General features: G+C 45.5%; 2 protein-coding genes across 3 annotated transcripts in view; one reads left to right on the forward strand and one right to left on the reverse strand.

The window, feature by feature from the left end:
- Window positions 1-6,339, reverse strand: part of DOCK4 (dedicator of cytokinesis 4) — a 255,398-nt gene extending 249,059 nt beyond the window's left edge. The window contains exon 1 of one of the 2 annotated variants that reach the window (XM_052789666.1): window positions 6,058-6,313. In XM_052789666.1, coding sequence (XP_052645626.1) covers window positions 6,058-6,094 — 37 coding nt within the window. In that variant the 5' untranslated portion in view covers window positions 6,095-6,313. Of the gene's footprint in view, window positions 1-6,057 lie in introns of both variants that reach the window. The other variant, XM_052789665.1, reaches the window with a different exon arrangement.
- A 79-nt stretch (window positions 6,340-6,418) lies between these two features.
- Window positions 6,419-18,283, forward strand: part of ZNF277 (zinc finger protein 277) — a 58,343-nt gene continuing 46,478 nt past the window's right edge. The window contains exon 1 of the mRNA XM_052790318.1: window positions 6,419-6,525. Within this exon, the coding sequence (XP_052646278.1) occupies window positions 6,483-6,525 (43 nt within the window). The 5' untranslated portion in view covers window positions 6,419-6,482. The remainder of the gene's footprint in view (window positions 6,526-18,283) is intronic.

Below are 18,283 nucleotides of genomic sequence, written 5' to 3' on the forward strand. Positions count from 1 at the left end.
TATGACAAATTAAATGCACGTGACTAATAAAAAGGGACATCTCTCCAGGTTACTCTCCGGGCTTCCAAATCACTGGAAAGGGAACAGTGGTCACCTCAAAGGCATTCTGCCCAGCTCCTCACAAAAGGACGAATAGCAAGAAAGTGAGGAAAAGCAAAACAAAAGGTTACTCAATGATGTACACAGTTACATGCAAAAAAAATCCACAGTAACAAAAGAAATTCCAGAGTGAAAGTGAAGCAAAACCTTCGTATTTCAACTTTTCTGTGCAGAACCACAAAGACAGGCTTGAAAGGACTTTGAGGGTTTATCTAGTTTGTTCCCCTGTACCATCACAGAATCAACTACAAATCCAGTAGCAAAAACAACCCACCAAAAACACACCCACGCACAACACTCAACGTCTCTCAAAACTAAAAAAATGAAGCAACACACTTCCCAGGGGTGTGAATTCTCTGCTGAAAGTGCCTTGTCTCAGTTGCTGAATACATTCAAGTGTCACAAATGATCCAAGCAGTCAAAATGCTCTCCTCAGGATTTTCCCTGATCCCAAGACTCAAATTATGGAGAACTTTATAGACCAAAACCTACACAGTGAATTACACTCAGAAATGAACCAGAAACTATGGAATGCGGTGGATAACATGTTCACCTTGAACCAGGCTGTAAGCGTGAAACCGTATTTTATTCTGAAGTTTCATTTCTGGGCTGCAGGTTAGGGAAGCAAAGAGATGTGTCAAAGAGACAGTCTTGCAGCAGTGCAATAAGTTGCTGATATCTGCATGGTAGGAGTAAAATAACCAATTATAGCTTCCTTGACAGATAAGTTAGTGACTCCACCACATGCTGTCTGAGGTCCCAGAAGCAATCACAGATTATATTAGCCTATGCTAGATAACAAAAAAGCATTCTCCCTTTCAGCAGGGAGACCAGAGTCTCACCTTAACTCCTTATGTTATTTAATTCACCATTGTTCCATCACCTTTTGCCTAAATCTGACCCAGCAAGTAGCCACACAAGTCCAACACTGAGAACTGTGGCAAAAAACCCTCAATACAGTGAAAAAGGAAGAAAAACAGTGTCATGAGTATACACCTAATGGTGAAATAACATCAGCCTTCAAAAGTCTTCCCCAGTAGCTCCAGGTATGTCGTGAATAGGAAAGATAAGATCTCTGAAGGGCACCAGGTAAGAAGGCATTACTGAACCAGCTAGCTCTGGGTTGTCCTTAGGAGATAAAGGCATTGAAAACATCACATCCATACTGAAGACTCCAGATTTTTGGAGGCAGCTGTTAAAAAAAACATTAAAAAAAATCTTGGTTTAGTCTTATTTTAAGGCAATTTCACCACTTTATCAACACTTGTTTAACTGAAGACTAGTCTTATGACCAAAATGACTTAAAAAAATCTCAACCCTCATATTCTGCTCTCCAACATGATATAGTCAGTGATTTTTTTCTTTTTTTTTTTTTTTTTTTTTTTTTGGTCCAAAAGCTGTGAGTTGAGATCATTCCATTTTTGAAAGATACTGAAAGTTATTGCTTATATAGAAGACCAGGAAAACATCATCTTTATCTGACTGACATCCTACACTGATGCAAAAGCCTCCATGACAATGTGTCACATGTCAAAAATCTTCCTATAGAAAATGTGTGGATCTTCACCATCTCAGATAGCTAGAACTCAGGGAGTATTTCATAAAATGAGAATGGGCCCCCATTGCCCCCGTGAAGTGAAAGGGGCACTGGTATTCTGCCAACCTCACTCTCAGTGCCCCATAGTACCTCAGCTTCACCTGCTTGCAGATGACCAGCCCCACAAGCAGTGACAAGCTGTAACAAGAAAACAAAGATCATCCTCCAACTGTTCCTTAGCCAAATGAGCCCAAAAGTGCAGTACCTTTTGCCTTGCCTCACCCTTAAACAGCTATTCAGGCAGCTTGACAGAAGTTTTGGATATAGATAACTATTAGTGGCCACATTAGTCTAAGACAAAAATACAAACTGAATTCCACATAGAAACGTGACGCAAGACTAACGTAGGAGAGCAGAGGAAATAAGATCAAAGGCTTCATTTGTACTACTTGGAGATGGATGCATGAGAGGCTGATGAAGTGTTTTTGCTAAACAAAACACATTATATTAGAAGCCTAGCATGCTATTGACAGATACTGTTGAGCTAAACAAACCAAGCTCATTTACAGTAAAATTCGCTTGCAGTCAAAAAAGTGATTGCAGCATGAAGAAGCTGTCTTAGCTATCTTTCAAGAGGACTGCTAGCGAGACTAGTCTGGCTGCAACTCGGAACAGGGCACAAGCCGATTGATTTGGCTTTTGTCTATGTGCAAGTCAATACTGCTCCTGTGATCAACTAATACACCACTGTCTTTTTTCCCCCCTATAAACCTCAGCTTACAGCACAATGTCATTTGATCCTTCCGGTTTTCTGTCTATAAAATAGGAGATGGCCACACTTCATATTCCCTTGGGAAGGCAGATTTATGGCTTAACCACACTAAAAATACCAAGCACTATTTAAACTTGTCTGAGTTAAACTGGTATGTTTTGCTGTATGGAATGACTTCAGGATATGGAATACCATTCTGCTTATGAATTAGATAATGCATTCAGCAACTGTTTTTAATTATTCTCCTTAGTTAATCTTTCCATCCTAATCCAAAAAAAAAAAAGGCTTCCTGAGAAATGCTGAGAAGCTTTGTGCTCAGTAGAAAAAGGTGAATCACCTACATTCTACAATGCATAACTGCATCCTTACAGATTCAGGTAAATCAGATCAAATAAGGCAGCATACAGATGTGGCAAGACAAAAAGAAAAACTGATCCTCTATATTCAGGCTAACAGAACTTGTATCTACTCCAAAGAGCAGCTACAAGGTAATTATGTAGTCCTGTGATTTATTTATTACAGCTAAAAGTTTCCAGTTTGCACCAACCAGTAAGAGTCACCTTTGAGAGCTACACTTACCAGTTTGCTACCTGCAGAGCATCCACAGCTATGCAGTCTTAAATGCCTCATTTTCACAAAGGGTTTGGTTATTGTTCTAAACAATAACAATATTGTTCAGTTAGGTTCTGAATTCATATAGAACAGCACATAGTATTTACGTAAGCCAACTCCATTTGACATCTACCAGATTTAGATACTATTAACAGCAAAAAAATCCTACCTCTCCCACCCTTACATCAGCATACTTTGTGCTAAATGCTCCACATAACTGACCACTGGATCCTTTGTGCAATGCCATCACTAGTTTGACACAACGGCTGAAGGCGTGATTCAAAACATACAGAATTTCAAAGCGCAACAGAGAAGTTTAACCTTCTGTTTTGAAAATAAAGGTATCAAACCCAGACAAAGCAAACTTTCTCAGAGCCAGAAATATTCCAATACTTATTTCACCTTTAGCACCCTGAGGGATAATATGTAACGGACAAAATCCATACCCTTAGAAATAAAAACACAGAACTGTAGTACACAGAGTGTCACATATATAACAATGTTCTTCATTATAACAGTGTGTCTATCTACTAGGAAATGAACTGGCAGCATGTCTGCCTGCTAGTAATGAATTCAGAGTAAAGCAACCGCTCAGTAAAAAGCAATTAGATATTATCAGTGGCTAGCAGGCAGAAGTTTAAAAATTTGAAGAAGAGAAGATTGTTACTTGTATTAACTACCCCTCAAAGGGGGAATCAGTCAGGCTGTGCAAGTGAGCAACAGCCACCTGGTTACCAGCAACCCTTCAGTGCAACCAGGTGGCTGTTGCCTGGTTATTCATCCATTTTGGCATGTCACAGTGGAAATGTGCAGCACACAGCATGTGCTGCAAAATTCAGATTGAAAATGCAGATGAGGTCTGATGTTGATTCAAGCCCTGAGCTCTTTATACAAAGGATACATATGCTTGGTACAACTAATCAGGATTCTCAAAGGGGTTTTATAACACACCCATTTTACCAGGGCAGATAAATATATCAGTATTAAAAAACTGTTTGGAAACATAATAATCCCATCACTAAAAAAAGAAAATACATAAGCAGGTCTGTGGTGCAAAAGGCAAGTTTGATCCATGAAATTCACTTTACATGAAGTTTAAAGAATTATATGGTGAGATACAACTCTTTCTCCTGCCACCCCTACCACTGCTACAGAGCACAATAGCTTATACAATAATGGGGTGTGAAGATTTTGCAGACAGCACTCATCATGCAGGTGAGTGAGCACATAGCATAAAACGCAGTCCAAGAGAAAAGCTAAATTACTTTAGGTTAGTATTTCAACATTTTGCAAGGGTCATATGAACTACAATATCATTCCCGTCCTAGGGGTATAGAGGACCCGAACTGAACAGTAGCTTTTTGTTACTATCTTGAATAGCCTTTGGAAGCCAAATCACAGAAAACCATGGAATGAATTTAAATAAGAATAAGCATCTTTTTGTGACTATTTTATATTTACACAAATAAAGAGGATCTTTGTAGCGAACTACATTTTCTGGTCGATCCAAAAGAAGCCCACTATTGAGAAACAGCAACTGTATCTCTTTAGCAGGCATAAGATTTCAGTGACACCAGCCCTAGGAAGTGAGGAAGAGCTGGACAGTGATCCATGTGCAAGTACCTGAAAAAGGTTTACTGAACACAGAAAGTCTTATTTAAGGGATATCACTTAATTGTTTAGCAACCAGGGAATAGTTACTCAAATAAGGGGAACAATACTTGGCTGCTTGCTTTCAACATTAGAAAAGATGCTCCGTAGTGATTTTTAGCTCAAATCGGGGAAAAAAAATGCTTCAGTTGTGAAACAGCATGCTATGCTCCAAAATAAAAATAAAAACCGCTAACAAATAGACCGAGAGGAGGGCTGCAGCTTGAAATACTTGACTGCTAATATCCGGCATGCCATTCCAGGGAGTCCCAGGGTGTTTTTTAAGCCTCTGCCCATCCCCGTAGAGAAAGGCGGGTGGCAGAACTAATCAATATCTTGCAACCCAGCTGTGACCCGGCAAATAAAGAAGTCCGGGAAATAAATCCCGCCGACGATCTCTATAATTCAGCGTTCGGAGGACGGCAACATCTGGGCTCAACTCCAAGCGGGACGGAGCGGCTCGGCTCGGGGCTGGCTCCCGCGCTAATTGCTCGGCGGACCGCTGCCAGGCACACAACAACAAAGGAGGGCTCCGCGCTCCGCCCGCCTTTCCCCCCCCTCACACGCACAACTCCGCGTTTAACTGCGACGTAAACACACCGAAAGCCGCTTACTACGCCAGCAGGTCTGTGTAACAGTTGAGCTGCCTCTCTGTCACAGGGAGCTATTGTCCGGGACGAGCCACCGGAGCTCACCCGGTACGGGCGGTTTTAAGAGGTGGTGTCAAAAAGGAAAAAAAAAAAAAAAAAAAAAAAAGAATCAGAGCGAGTCTCCCCGATCACTTCGCAAGTCAAACCAACGGGCTTCAGAGCCCTGCACCGGGCAGAGTTGAATAAATAGGCAAGGAAGCGCGACTCCCACCAGCGACACTTTGTCTGCTTTCCCCCGAAGCCGCCACAAAACCCCCGAGGCGCGAACAATGCCCGCCGCCCCGCTCCCGCTCCTCCGCGGGCTCCCACCGCCGCCGCCGGAGACCCTCTCCCCGCCGGGTCGCCGCTCCCAGCGACGTCTTCGAAGGCTGCTTTGTTCCCCGCGAAACACCAGCCTTTCCACCCAGCGCCGGCGGGGAGAAGCCGAGCGCCCGCCTCGGAGGCGGGGGACCGGCCCCATCCCCAGGCAGCGCCGGAGCCGCCGCTCGGGCCACCGGCCGCCCTTTTGTTGCGCCCCTGCGGAAGGGACCGCTGCCCGCCGCGGCGGGACCTCCGACCCCCGCCGCGCAGGGAGGGCGACGCGGCCGCTCACCCAGGCGGGGCCGCCGCCTCCGCTCCCGCGGGAGACGGCAGCGGCCCACGCCGGCCCCGCCGCGGGATGCGCTCCCCCCCCGGCAGCGCCGCTCCTCGCCCCCCCCTACCCCACGACTACCCCGCTCTCTCACTCACTCACTCACCCACGCCGTACTTCTCGTGCTCCGTGGGTATCCACATGCTCGCGGCGTGCGTGCGCCCGGCACCCCGCCGGCAGCGGCGGTGGCCGGCGAGCCCGTCCGCTGCCCGGCTGCTCCCGCCGCGCCTCAGCCGCGGCTGCCCGGCCCCGGCGGCGAAGGCATTGTTCCGCCGGGCGGGCGGGCAGACCGACTCACTGACTGACTAACTGAAACGCGCTCGCCGCCAGCCACTTATATGCCCCGTCCCGCTGCACGCCGGGGAACGTAGTGCCTCAGCGCAGCCGCGCCCCCCGGCGCCCGCGGCCGGGGGAGAGACTACGAGCCCCGGCTGGCACCGCGCTCCCCGCCGGGGCGGGGCGGGGCGGGGCGGAGCTCGGCTCCCGGAGGCCGCCTTACGCCGCGGGCGGGAGGAGCGGCGCGGCGGCGGAATGGCGGCGTCCCGCGGGGCTGGCGGGCCGGCGGCGCGGGGAGGTGAGTGCGCTGCGGGGAGGCGTGGGGGGACCCCCCACCACCCCTCCGGTTCCCCTCCTCTCCTCCCTCCCGGCGGCCCGGGGTGGGACGGGGACGGGGCCGCGGGGCTCTGGGGGAGGGGAGCGGCGGATAGGTGTGGGACAGCCGGGAGCTGGCGGGGCCCCGGCGCGGTGGGGGGCCGCGCCGGTCGCCCCTCAGGGTCGGGGCCCCGGCGGTCGCCCGTCGGAGCGGGATTCCGGGGGGAGCCCCCGGGCAGCCCCGTCCCCGCCTGCCGGTGGTGCCGGGGGGCGTAAGTGGTCCCGCTGGTCCTGCTGGGGCCATTCCTTCTCTTCGCGAAGGCCCGCGTTTGGCAGAGGAAGCCGTGGGGACAGGGAGAGGTTTCAGCAGCGAGTGAGTTGTGCTGGAGAGGGAATTGGTGCCGGCGGTGTGCCGGAGCTGGTAGTCTGGGTGGCTTTTTGACTTCTCGCCTAAGTCCGTGCGTCAGCACACACAGGCACAGAGGTAGAGAAGAGCAGGCGGCGTACAGCGAGGGGCACAGATGGACTGTCGGGGGGGGGATAAGTCAGGCAGGGTAAGCAGCGAGAGCAGCAAGGTTTCCCTCCTTGTTGAGAGGCCTGTATGTCTATGCCCTTCCAGAAGCAGCTTAGCTAGAGCTCACCGTAACTAAACTGCAAGAAATCCTCAGGCTGAACTGATCCTTGTCAGAGAAACCCGGGCGTTGTGAGGCAGGAGCAAGAGCTTGGGTTACATCTCCTGGTCCTGTGGGAAGGCACAGACAGAAAAAAGGGGGACAACTCCGGCCATACGACGCTGCTCTGCGGGCCTCACCAGGTACAGGTTGTCTCTAGGGCGAGTACTTCTGGTGTTAAAAAAGTGTTCTCCTATCAAATCTTTACTCTGAACTGGTAACTAGAAATTTTACGGGATGATTCAGTTTGAGCTGAACAAAAAAACAGAGTTTAATGTTTTCACATTTAAGAGAGGAAAGCAGCATAATTTTATTTTTAACTTCAGGTTGGCTTTTAGCCTCTACTGTCAAGTTATGTTAAATTATTAAGTCACTGACAGTGCGAAGGACGCAGCGGAAGGAAGTCATGTGCAAGCAGGCAGTTTCAAACCTAAGAGTTAGGGCGCCCTTATTCCATGTTTATCCTTCTAGTTGTCAAACTTTGGTAGTGAGTGATCTTCTAAGTGGCCTTTGTGTTGTTTCTCTAGTATGTACCCTGCTTCTGTTCATAAAAGTAATATCACTTTATTTATGCTAGTAGTTAAAGCAGGACTCTATTTATGCGTTGCAGTGTGTTGGTGTGAGTGTCTCCTACATGAAAAGCCAGACCCTCCGAGAGCACTTCCACCCTGGTGTAACTGCACCCAGAGGCAAAGCTGTGCCGTTTTAACTGTTGAAAAGGACACGTGCTTTTGTCTGTGCAAGTCTTCTGTGTGAAACCGTGTATAGGTCTGTGGCGTACTAGAGGTGATGAGGTTACCCCGAGGTTTTTCCAGGTAACTCTTGTAAAGACACTGGCACCAGTACAAAAAAAAGTTTGTTCCATTGGAATTCAGAGGCCTGTGCTATTTTCCTATTAGTGAGCTCAAACACTCATTGAAAGGATTAGTGAACTTCCGGTGTCTTTGCCCCGAAACTCACTTTGCATCCCTTGTCAGATCCTTTGGAGTCTCTAGGTGACGAAATGTGTAAAAGTCACTATTGAAAATCAAAATAATAGGTGCCAGGCTAAATTAACTTCCACCTCAGCCTGTAGACTTCCACGTACATCCAAGCTATCCCTGTCCCCATGAGAGAAGGCTGCCAACGTGCTGTCTGGGAGTCATGAAATTCTGCCACAGCCTTTTAGCTGCTGTCCGTCATGTTAACCATGACTGACTTCAGCATGTTTGTATTAAGATCAGAGCCCATCTTCTTCCCCTGAACAAAGACAAGACTACCCAATAGCTGAAATAGCCTTTTTAAAATTATTCTTTTAGAACCCAGTCGCTTAGGGTAAACAGATCTTACACGATAAATCACATTGTCTGTGGGCAAAGAAATACCTTGCCCTAATATTTGTCATTTCCTTGTCTCTGAGCAAAATCCTTATTCTTTCAGAGGTTTCATTTCTACAATGCTATTTGCTCTAGCAACATCTTGTACTTGTACTTGCATGTGCATCTGAGAAGGCGTGTCACTTCTTTGGACACAGTGTATAGGAAAATTAAATACCATATTTTTTCCTGTCTTGCTGTTTCCTATTTACAGGAAAGCCTGTGCTTTTATAGTCTAATCCAGGACTGTGTTGCTTTCTAGTTAGTTCCCTCCAGCAGCCTTCACCAAGTGGCTTTTAATAAACATACTGCTGTCCACAGTACAATTTGTTCAGTCTACATTAATTATGCTACATATCGGCATTTCTTTACAGCATCTGTCAATGGATTTTAAAATGAGGTTTCTTCTGTAAGTGTGTCTTTCATAGTTTCATCAGCAGTCTGACAGTTACGGTTTCCTCCTTGGGGTCTTTATGTGCTCAAATGCTTTTTAATACCATGTTGCTGGAGCGTACCGTGCCAGAGCACAGCATGTTATTCCTTCCACGTCTCTCTCTTGTGTCCCATTTGTAAGGGAATTCAGTTTACTGTGGAAAACTGAAGTTTGACTGGTCTTGCATGAGTCTACCTTTCTTCATTGCTACCTAGAGGATACTTTAGTGAAAGTTGTTTTGTTCCTGATACTATAAGCTTCGCTTCTTTAGCCCAACTCTTAAGTTCTCTCTGTAAAGGATGCTATGAGAGCCGCTCAACCCAGTGGACTCTGGGATCCAGGGATTCCTCTTTCCTGGTTGCTGAAATCCAGTCCCATGCACTGTCAGACCTGAGAGGTTTCTCTGTCCGGGTTGATGGATACATTCCTCTTTAGATTCACAAGCACCTCCATGTTTGCAGGCCGCTTGCATATCAACATGGGCTCTGAGTCTGTTTAACACCCATTCCTGGACCTTGGGCCCCTTGCTCAGACACCCAGTCTTTCCAGGTGAGGGTCTCCTCACCAACTGATCCAGCTTGATGTTCGCTACCTGATGCATAACTGAATCTGGTATTTCTGATGCTCTTACCTGAGCCATCTCAGCCCCACACGGTATCACTGATACAGTTACCTCGGCCTTGTGTGCCTTGCAAGATTTCACTCCCCAGAAGGTCCCGACACCGTCCCCCCCAAGCCTTTGCAAAGCCCAGCCGCCTCTTACTTAACCCCTCTCTTAACTACCTGAAATCCAGCCCTTCCTCATCGTGCCTCGGCAACTTTTTCCAGCTTCTCACTCTGTTATTTATGTTCAGCCGTTTCTCGTGTCGTGCCCAGTAGTTTCTCATGTTAGCTAAACCTCAGGCCAGGGCCTCTGTATCTTATCACCCTTTCTGCCCTGCGTTCGGTTTCAGCTGCCAGAAGTTGGGCTTGCTGTCTCATCGCCACGCCCTCGGGGTGTCCCCTCTGCTGCTCCAGCCTCTGCCAGCCCGAGGTTTTGGTGGGTGTTTTAGCTTCCAGTTAATTTTCTTCATAAAATTCTTCATGATTTTCCCCGTCTGCTTGTGTATCAGCAAAAAAAGGGCTTGATCTGGCTTGTCTCTTCACTTCTGCACCAACCACTTCTGTCCTTCGTGGCTCTCCAGCCTTTCACACTGTCCTCTCATCTGCTTTGAACCTGCTTTTCATTTCTCACTTGTTGCCTCTGTTCCTCAGCTGTCATCTGCCTCTAGAAGGCCCCTCTGACGCTCTAATGACAGTTCCTTAGCCAGTTACTCTCCAACATTAATTCGGTCCCTCCTGCCCCTGCTTTCTCCCATACCCAGCTTGGGTACACCTTTTGTCCTGCCCCTTTTCCTTCCGAACCGCCAGCCGCCGCTGCCCACAGCCCTTCCTTTGGTCCCACCGCTCCTGTCCTGCTGCCGTGCATCTCACCAGCTGTCGTCCACAAGCTGCTTCTGGATCCTGTTTTCAGCCCTGCTCTCCATACTTCTTTTTTTTTTTTTAATATTTTATGCTTTTCCACCTCTAATTCCTGTGTATCATCCCCTTTCACCATACCACTCCTGGCTCTCCACGTGTGTGATCTCTCATCGTAGTCCCTGCATCTTCTTCGTTAGGATTAAACTTCATTAGGCCTGATGGAGCCACAACAGCATGAAAGGTTGTGAGGCAAAGCATCAAAGCATGACTGCCACATGAGGTACCTGGCTCTCAGCAGCGTCCTAATCTCTGCTCTTAGGCATGAGCAAATTAGGAGTCAGAAAGATGAAGTTTCTCTGTAGCTCTCCTGCCTACTGAGCTTGGTAGCTAAAAGTCCACCCAAAAACTTTCAGGAGTGGGGGAAGCGAGGCACTTCTTGGGTCCCATGTGCTAAAACACAGATGGGATTTGGCTGCTTCACTTTTGTTTTGGAAGCTGGGAAGTGAGGAGGGGAGTGGACAAGTGTTTCCATTTTTTCCACTCTTAAGTTACGTCCCCAGGTTATCGGTAACTCCTGACGATAGCATTGTAGTGACAGCTTCCTTCACGTTTGCTACTCCAAGCTATGTTGGAGGGTACAGTGCTGCAGGGCACCTTAGACAAAGCACTTGCATGCATCAGGGTAGCCCTGCTGAAGGAGCAATTAAAGGGATTTCCCAGCAGTGGCCCCTGGCCACTTATGGCTCTTCCAGAAAGGGAAACTTCTCTTATTCCCTTTCCCTGGGAGAGCCAGGCAGGGAGGGAAGTGGCAACAGCAGCAATGTATGTGGCTGTGCCCTGCCCTGAAGCCAGTTCTCAAGGTGTGGAGGGTTAAGGAGGGTGGTACTTTTGAGCCCCATTTGGGGTGGCAAAGACTGATCGGGATTGAAGTGCACTAGTGAAAACACTGTAGACACTGAGTAGACACCCTCACTGTCCGATTCAGAAGCACACGCACATTCATGGATCACTTGAACGTTACCGTGGCCTCTAAACCCACATGATACCTGTGCCTGAGCCCTCTTACCCAGAATGCAGGTTTCCTCCTGTTTGCTAGCAAATCCTTCTTGGTGTTGGCTATCAAAATGGATACACACACTCTCACTTGTCTCACATGTACCCCACAGTCATGGATCCCTCAAATATTAGCAGTCTCCCAAGTCTGTTGTCTGGACTGCCTTGCCAGGTATCGACTCTGCCCGTGGCTGGACCCTGGGCCCCTTGCCCAGCACTGACTCAGACCTTGAATCTTTCCAAATACAGGTCTCCTTCTACTCACTGGCTACTCCAGTTTGAACCTTGCTAGCAAATTACACATACATGTGCATACAGGGTTAAGTTCACTAGCATAGACACACCACGGTCCCTCTAGTTGCTGGTTCCTGGACCTGCAGACCTTGAGACCTGCAGCGTCTTATGCAGTTGCTGGCACTGAGACCTTGCAGCAGTATCACACATAGGACAGAGGGTGAATTACACAAAAAAATGGTTAAGAAAAAGGATTTAGTAAGAAGAAAGGAAAGACTGTGGTGATCAGGTGCAGGGTTTGATCGGACAAGAAGTCCGTTTAAATGCAACTGGCCCTTTTTATTCCCCCACACTCCCTGCCTCCATTTTCTGGTGTTTGTCCCCTCCCCATCCTTCCCTTGCTCTACCTTTGGCCCCTCCTCTAAATTTTCCATAAGATATACATAATCCCACAAGCCCCTTCTGATAGCCCATAGCAAGTTTCATGCAGTTCCACAAACACCCTCAAATATACCATAATACATATGATAATCACGTTTTCCCTTTCTTATCAGTGACAAAGTTCAGGCTGAACCTTTTCAAGGCTGTGTCTGAGTAGTTCCTTTAATGGCATTAGTTCCTGTAGTGAACAAAGAAAACTTACTGTCTCTCTTATCACCTGCTCATCAATGTTTTTTTGTGTGTAATCTACCACTTCCCTTGTTATTTCTTCTTTCTTTTATACTGAATAGTCCCTAACCAAATAAGGTAATGAACCAGGTGCCCTCCCATCCCACACATCCCTATACTACCCCTCCTATTCAGATCAGCCCTGAGTGGGTTACCTTCTTCCTCTTCAAGTATCCACAGCACGCAGGGTTGTGAATAGGGAGCTGCTGGCTGCTCCCTGCCGTGGGTGAAAACCCCAGCAAGGTGACAGAGCAGCCATTGCCCCGAGCATACAGCTGCCACTTCTTGTCTGTTCGTTCATCAGAGTTCCTCAGACCTTAGCCGGATGGGCTCACCCAGCCCACCCGCATCTGCCCGTTGCTCTTTGATGGTTTTAGAGGTTGGTACCCTTACTTAAAACCCTAGCCAGTTCCAAATGTTCATACACGTGGTTGCATCCTCAGTTGTTCCCCCACAGGGCGCTTCCAAGCATCTAGAGTACCACCAATGATCCGTTTCTTGGGTTAAATCTGTATGTTCAGTGGAGGATTTCAAGACCTGGGGCTTCCACCATACCATAGATTTTGGAGAGGGGGAGAAGGGATTCCTTCTACCAGTACGCATTATAAGCTCTGTAAAGGATTTTGGTTTGACACTGGTTAATCATTGTGAACTGAACAACTAGCAATTACACCTGGAGGACAGGTTCACTAATTAATTCTGTAAGTGCAACACAATTTCTTTTAATATGATTACAAGAATGAATCTCCTAAAACAGTGTTATTTAAAAATGTTTTAAGAGCTTTTGTTGTGATTTTTAATTAAAAATGCAATCTCATAGTCATTTTAAACAGTTACCTGATAAGCAAATGGATCTTGTGGAGGACTGGAAATTACGAATTTATAATTGGTAAAATCACTTTATGTGCTGCTGTGTTTGAAAAGTAAAAAGGCAAAATCCTTTCATGTAACTGTTACAGTAAGATTTTAGAGTTTTTAGCCTTCACAGCACGTTTCTTAAAAAACTGATGATAGGAGAATAAACAAGTGAAACAAAGTATTTCATTAAATGGATAGTAATGGATTAATAATATCAGAAATGGATTTTATTGCTTGGTAATGCAGATCTGAACTGCCTGTGATCCTTCTGTAATTTTACAAATAATTGTGTTACAAATGTGCACTGTATTTTATCTGAAGACAAAGGAACGTCCCCACACCTCGGCCTGAACACATAACTCCTGTTAGCACAAGGCATAGGATATGTTATATTCTCCAAACATACCCAATAAAGGCTTGCTATTTGTTTTTCTCTGAATTCAGAAAACTTTCATAGCTTAAAGGGCATCCATCATCGCTTTTATCTTTGTTACATATGATTTCTTTAACTGCCTACTAGTGGACATACAGCTGTATTTAATTCCAGTAATCTAAGCTAATTCTTGCCTGCTCAGTAGCAGGTAAAGGCTTTGATACATGAACAAACTACCAAGTATCAGCTGCTTTATATACTAACTGGAGCTCATTGAGAAGTAAGCTGCTTCAGACTACCTGGTGAGCATGTAGACAGCTTAAACATGATAACTTGTTTACATGTTAAAGCCTTTAAGTTGTTTGAAATCTCTGCTCAGGCCTTCTGTTACCTGCGGTGGAGCAACAGTGAGTGGTGGTTCATCAGTCCACAGATTGAAGACCTTTAAACTCTCTCAGTATTAGCAAATACCTGATTCTTACCTGAAAAGGCTTTCTCATTACCTGAACAAATAATAGATGTGGACATGCTTTATTTACATGTAGAGGTGTGGACTACAGGGGGTATTACAAGTTTTTTGCATGTTCTAAGGGTAACACAGATGCCAGGATAGGTTGTTACGCCTATTGAAACACCTTGTTCACTGTTTTGTTTTGTTTTTACTGGGGAGTACTGGTTTTCTGGAAGTGCACCAAAGTTGTAAATCCTTGTCGCCAATGATGCCTGCCACAAGGTGTGCCTGTCATATAACAGGTGATAGAGTTCTCCCTCTGACACTTCATCCAGCTTTCTTGATGAAGGGATGCAGGGTTTAAACTAGGATGTGGTTATGATAAGAGTGAACAGTAGGAAAGAAAGAAAATTACTTAAATATTATGAAATTACAAGCATTAAGTATTTTAACTCTAGTATAGGTGAAATTCTTGTCTGTCCAAACAGCCTTCATAACCTTTCCTAGCCCTGTGTGCTTCCTTCCACCGTGTCTTGCAACCCCTGCTAGAACTCTGCATCTTCGTGTGAACATGTGCATCCTAAAACTACAATTGCTCCCAGACTCTCTCTGAGGCTTCTGCTTCACATTCTCATCCATGAACTCCCAGCAGGCTGAAGCCGGGAGAAAAGCCTGAAAGCATTTGAATGTCTTTCTGTGGACCTTTCAAAATAGCTTTAAATATTGCATAAATAAAAGCCCTACACAATGTAGGGAAGACCATGGCATTGAAGAACTGGGTGGTAAAAAATGGGGTAAGTTTTGTGCAACTTCGAAGCAGGTCTGTGCTTGTGAAGAGTTGGGTGCATCATCCTGACCGGTGTCTCACTGAAGTCAGGGGAATGCATTTGTGAAAGTGTGGGTTCTTTGCAGAGTTACTGTCTTGAGTCATCAGTAATTAATTACAGTCACTTGAGCAGAAAAAACTAGTGTCCAATGACCTGATAATCTTGAATTAAATAATGTATTGGTCAGTACCATTAAAACCACATAACCAGACTGAAATTGTGCTGCGATATAATGCACAAATTTTTGAAAGATGCCAAACTGCTAAACAGTAGGGTTAGGTAATATGGGGGTGTGCAAGCAGTTTTGCTCAGTAAGAATATGTCAGATACTAATAAGAGTACAAATGTAATGCATGTGGCTATTTATGCAATACAGTTTCATGGTAGGGAGCTTCTCTGCCCCACTTGGTAGGGCAGTAGATTTATGCCCTGTAGTGTAAGCAATAACACTTTTTTGCTGTACACATGTGGAGTGCTCAAGCTACTTTGTACAGAAATAGTACCTGTATTTGATACTTTGATTATGGTATGGAGCCAGGAGTGCTCAACTGGCATCTTTACTGATTTTTCAAAACGTGCTACATGTTATGGCACTGAAATTGTAATTATGAAGTAAATGATAAGGGCATTGTGTTTTGCTTGAGTTTATTCTCTGATTATAAAGGATTTTAGATCATCAGTGTACAGCAGTAACTGTCAACTTTTAATGTTTTGGCACTATAGGGAACAGTATAGTTGCAAGTCTGATGTCTGATCATTGATATCAAGGCCTGGTTTCCCAGCAGGTGATTCCATGTTCACTGCTTATTTGCCGCTCTATCCTCATATTTTGCTGTAGCAGACCTGTAAATGAGAAATTGTAGTAGATGTTTTGTCAGCAGCTCCAGTGGTCCAAAACTCTCAGACGGATACCTGTCTGTTCTTAGTAATATGTTTCAATTGGGTTTCTTGAACTTTCCTTTTGATTTTTTTGCCTTGTGTTTTCACTGGACCATCTCTTCCGAATGGTCTTTTTTCCACTTTCATGTATTTTTCTCTGATATTTATGACTGACAGACAGCGACCAGTGTGAAATGGCCCAGCTGCTTCTGTTTGATTCTTGCTCATTGAGATGTCATCCTCCCGTTTGTCAGCGGTGGCTCCGTCCCCGAGGAGTAGCTACTTCTGCTTCTTGCCCTGTGTGGTAGTAGCGGGTTAAAAGCCTTCTCTTTATCCCTCTGGTATAGAAGCTTTATAACTGGATATGCCATCTGTTTCAACCTCACAAGCTGGTATGGTATGGTGTGGCTCTGTCCACGTGAACAAATAATAAGGCACAGTAGATAAAGACAATTAGTGCTGCAGTCCCTGCAACTATATTACATGGTTTGGCATTTTTGCTTTGGATTACATGTAGTCAGTCTTCCCACACCAAACAGCCTCAACGTGCATGTAGGTGTTTCAAAGCTCTCTGAAGCAGTGCCCCCTGGTTTAGACCAGATGTCTCTGCTAGCGGTTGGGGTGCATTTTGTACGTATCCGGGCTCCAGATGAATCCGGTTCACGGGCACCAAAACTGCTCTCTAAACCCAGCTGATGTGCAAAGCAGCCAGAGGATGACCAGGGACGGCAGGACTCCTGCGTGGGTCAGATGCAAGAAGAGGGGCAGGGCTGGTGGGTCGCGCAGGGAAGCATGGCGCAGCATCCCGCCGTGCAGGACCACTGCCAAAGGTTGTAGCGTGTGCCCCAGCTGGGCCCTGGCAGTCCCACGGTGGGAGTGCGCAAGACTCACAATATGAAAACAGGAATGGTTATGAAATGAATGCATGCAGTAATAAGTGATAGTGCTGTCACTGGAGCATTTTCCTAGCATTTGTCTTGACCAGTGTGCCAGCACTGAATTTTATTATGACTCAGTAATGCATGAATAAATGAGATAGAGCTTTTTCTCTGAAGGCTGGTATGTAACAGAAAACATCCTGCTTGAGGTTTTAATTTCATTTTGTCTTATATGGGTTGAAAACATGCAGCCTATGTTATTGCTCTACTAATTTAATGTTCAGGAGTCTGCATGTATTTATACAGTTCGCAAAATGTTGCCTGAAAAACATAGACAACTTGTATCACTAATTCCAACATTCTAATTCTGTTTCTTGAGGAAATTAGCTTCAATTATTTTACTATCCATGTCCATAAGCTACATTAGCAGTATCAGTTAGTAAGCGTTTATCATACTTAAGAAGTCAAGATCTGTGTCAGATGTTTAATGAATGTGTGAAGGACAGGAGAAATAAGTCTAGTATCACAAAAATACTTACTTCAAACTGGTACAAAGTCAGAATATGCTCATAGAAATTCGACATAGCCTGCTGTGAGATGTCCCTTTGATCTGTAAGACATGAGTATTTGAGCTCTGACTTGAAAATGCTTTCCTCTGAAATTAATTTTCAAAAATTTATTTATAAAGAATATAAATAGTGGATTATTTGAAATACAGTCAAAGCTTTGTTTTCCTGAGCTAAGATATCAATTAGGCTGAAATATGTTGATCCACATCACTGCACACTATAATGAACTTTCCTTTCAGCCATTGTTTTTTCCAGTTTGAATACCAATTTATGGAGGCTTGATTCTAAAAGTAGAAACAACTTATTTTGCTACTCTCCATTTGGAAAAGCTCCAGTTCACTGAGAAAGCAGCAACAGACCACAGAGCTTCTAACACCACAGGGCTCCCTCCCTGTACTGATTTTTCATTAAGTACAAAATTCAGTTAAACAATTCAGCCTTGAAGGCTTTCTGAGTATTGGGAAGCTCAGTCAGAATACCTGAGAGAGATTTCAACCTGTTCTGTAGGTATGAAACCCACAGACATCAGGATCCCGGAAATGGGACTTCTCAGGATGCACTTTGAGGTTAGTTCTAATTTATATGAGTCTGAAAAAAAATAGTGACATTGAAAATTAATATTTCACACTATTTTTAGTTGTTTTTCTCAAATGGTTGCCTTTTTCGAGGAATGCCTACCAGTGGAAAAGAGTTATAAACCCTGTGATGCAAACATTTTAGTCAGGAGCATGGTAAAAATTCCTGTAATAATGACATGGGGTTGTCTCACAGGAATGGCTAGAGCAGGCTTTAGGGTTTTTAAAGGAAAATCACACAGCCTTTCCTTTAGCTTGTGATGGGTTAACCCTGGCTGGATGCCAGGTGCCCACCAGAGCTGTTCTATCACTCCCCCTCCTTCTCAGCTGGACAGGGGAGAGAAAATATAACAAAGAGCTTGTGGGTCGAGATAAGGATAGGAGAGATCACTCACCAATTACCGTCACGGGCAAAACAGACTCAGTTTGGGGAAAAATTAACTTGATTTATTACA

This window comes from Harpia harpyja, chromosome 6 (genome assembly GCF_026419915.1).
Source record: "Harpia harpyja isolate bHarHar1 chromosome 6, bHarHar1 primary haplotype, whole genome shotgun sequence".
Taxonomy (NCBI): domain Eukaryota; kingdom Metazoa; phylum Chordata; class Aves; order Accipitriformes; family Accipitridae; genus Harpia; species Harpia harpyja.